Source organism: Phyllobates terribilis, unplaced genomic scaffold (genome assembly GCF_046119375.1).
Source record: "Phyllobates terribilis strain yellow unplaced genomic scaffold, ASM4611937v1 Scaffold_8__6_contigs__length_399053987, whole genome shotgun sequence".
NCBI classification, from domain to species: Eukaryota; Metazoa; Chordata; class Amphibia; order Anura; family Dendrobatidae; genus Phyllobates; species Phyllobates terribilis.
The window spans coordinates 58,137,782-58,140,495 of NW_027362768.1; the positions used below are offsets into that span (position 1 = coordinate 58,137,782).

At 43.4% G+C, this 2,714-nt stretch overlaps 1 protein-coding gene across 1 annotated transcript; it reads left to right on the forward strand.

The window, feature by feature from the left end:
* Positions 1–658: 658 nt before the first annotated feature.
* Positions 659–2,311, forward strand: LOC141156371 (uncharacterized). The gene is made up of 3 exons (XM_073642564.1): positions 659–1,081; positions 1,179–1,326; positions 1,407–2,311. The coding sequence occupies exons 1-3, from the start codon at positions 1,033–1,035 to the stop codon at positions 2,173–2,175; spliced, it is 966 nt and encodes a 321-aa protein (XP_073498665.1). The 5' UTR covers positions 659–1,032; the 3' UTR covers positions 2,176–2,311.
* The last annotated feature ends 403 nt before the right edge of the window (positions 2,312–2,714 follow it).

The window sequence follows — 2,714 nt, forward strand, 5'->3', positions numbered from 1 at the left end:
GGGACCCCATGTCACTTTTTTTTGGGGGGGGTCTTCATAAATAGTAGCCAGAAAAGGCAAAGTGGCTAGCCTTTGCTGGCTACAATTTATAGGGGGACCCCATGTCATTTTTTTGGGGGGGGTCTTCTTATATAGTGGCCAGAAAAGGCAAAGCGGCTAGCCTTTGCTGGCTACAATTTATAGGGGGACCCCATGTCACTTTTTTTTGGGGGGGGTCTTCATAAATAGTAGCCAGAAAAGGCAAAGTGGCTAGCCTTTGCTGGCTACAATTTATAGGGGGACCCCATGTCATTTTTTGGGGGGGGGTCTTCTTATATAGTGGCCAGAAAAGGCAAAGCGGCTAGCCTTTGCTGGCTACAATTTATAGGGGGACCCCATGTCACTTTTTTTTGGGGGGGGGCTTCCTATATAGTAGCCAGTAAAGGCTAAGCTAACTGCTGCGGCCTGGTATTAATAGCAAAGGAAGGGTCCATGGTTATTGGCTACTTCACAGACTATAACATCAGCCAACAACCGTCTGCTTTCCCTTTGCTATTTATTAAAGCTATGCGTGAGCCCACTTATTTTTTTTGGTTAAAAGATTTTATTAAAAGTGAAAGATTATTGTACAGTGTATGTAGGTTCATTCACTGAAAGCTCCTGCATACGCTGTAAGGTTGATTTCTCACGTCCACATATCCACGTTAGTACAGATAAGTGTGACCGAGCATGCTTTGCAATGGGTCTGTGTGTGGGTCTCCGCTGTGTGTGGAAAATGGCATCAACACTCGTCCCGGAGATTGACGTGTGAAAGAACCGTACAATATAGGTGAGGGGTTAGTGTTGGTGTGTGTGCGTACATATCTCCATATGTTTATTTAATTTTTTTTTTGGGGTTAATCTTTTATTCCTCCATTTTGTTTTTAAAATAATATTCACACACGTTATTATTCACTGTAGATTGAAAAATATCCCGAAATATGGGACCGAGCTAGTCCTGACTACAAAGACAAGCAGAAGAAAAAAGACGCCTGGGCCTCTGTGTTGAGCCAAATGTATCCCCAGTGGGTGAATGCTGAACGTGATGCCCAAGAGGAAATTAGTAAGTTTTGATTTTTACACTTATTTTTATATCTATTTATAATTGCACTTTTTGGTGTGAAAGCAGTTCATAAATTGTTTTGGTTGTGTCATTGCAGTGTATGATATTAAAAATCGGTGGAGATCGGTCACCGACCGGCTGGTGAAGTATCACCAGTCGGTGCAAAGTGGCTCATCACCCAAAAAAAGAAAATTTCCTTTTGCGGACGAGCTGGCCTTCATACTAACCAGTAGGAGTTTGCGGAGGTAAATTCCCAAAACATATTAATTGAAATGTTTCCAAAAATGTTGTATTTACATTGGGATTTACCTTTTATTATATACAGAACTGAAGGAAACATCATGGCCCCAACAGCAGAAGAGGACACAAACACAGAGCAAGCAGAGGAGGAATCCGAGGACTTTTTCCAGCTTTCCTCACCGGATCCATCTGCTTCGGCATCTTCAGCATCTGGTTGTCCCTCACATTCTTTGTCCAATCCAGCGGACATCGGGACGGGTTTGGTGACTGATTCTCCTGCTCCTGCTCCAAGTGACGCTGGAAGCTCTGCTGGTGATGTGTTGAGGCCCACTGGGAGGGGGTCTGGTTCTGCTCATCTCGTGGCATCGAGAAGGGCGGGCAAAAAAAAGGCCAAAAGCCACGGGGGTGGGACTATTGTGCTTGAAGCACTCACAAATCGAACCCTCAGCCTTGTGGAAAGGGCATCCCAGGAAGATGCCATCGATAAATTTTGCTCAGCCCAAGCTGCCCGCATCAGATCTCTGCCACGAGATAGGCAGAACATGTACATGACTGCAGCAGGCGCTATGGTCATGGCAATTGAAGAGGCAGCAGTTATGCCCTCGCCCCCAGCCGTAGTATGCGGAATATTTAATTGTTTCAAACCCAGTGTGCCTCCACCACGACCAGCAGCTGCAACCCAGCGTTTTGGGCAGGTTGCTGCAGCATACCGTCCAGAAGATATGCAACCAAGTTATGGTCGGCAAATGGCTCATGGTGCATCATCATTTATCAGAGGACCATCCCCCAACTCTACTTTTTCTCAAGAAATGTTTCCTGGGTACAGCTTTGAAGAAGACCTTCAAAACTTGTAGTTAAAAAATTTTACCCCTCCCTGTCAGCATTTTTGGACCCTAGCAAATACAGACAGCACCTGTAGGTCGATAGATACACAATGTTTTAGAGAATCAGACAATTAACAAAGACCTTTTCTTATGGTCACCTATACCAGGCATCAGGCGTAGGGGACTGTAAGAAAAGGTCTTTCTTTTTATATAATTAAACAACCTACAGGTGCTGCCCGTATTTTAGGGCCCAAAACTGATTACAGGACAGGTGTGCTGTACACAGTGTGTAATTTTTTCCCAAGTTATGGGCAATGTTTGTCCGATTAAATTTTCTAGAAGTTTGTTGTTTTGTGTTTTTAAAAAGTTTTTTACAGTTATTCTATATTACGTATTAAAAAAATTATTTAAACTATCTGTTAATTTTTCTTTTCAAGTGTATATGTGGTTGGATTGGGTTGTAATGAAAAAGTGTTCCCCTGATCTGCGCTCACCATAGCGCAGGTCAGAGGAACTCTACATTTTTGAAATTTGTTCAAACTAATCTACGTATGTGGTCGGCTGTATAC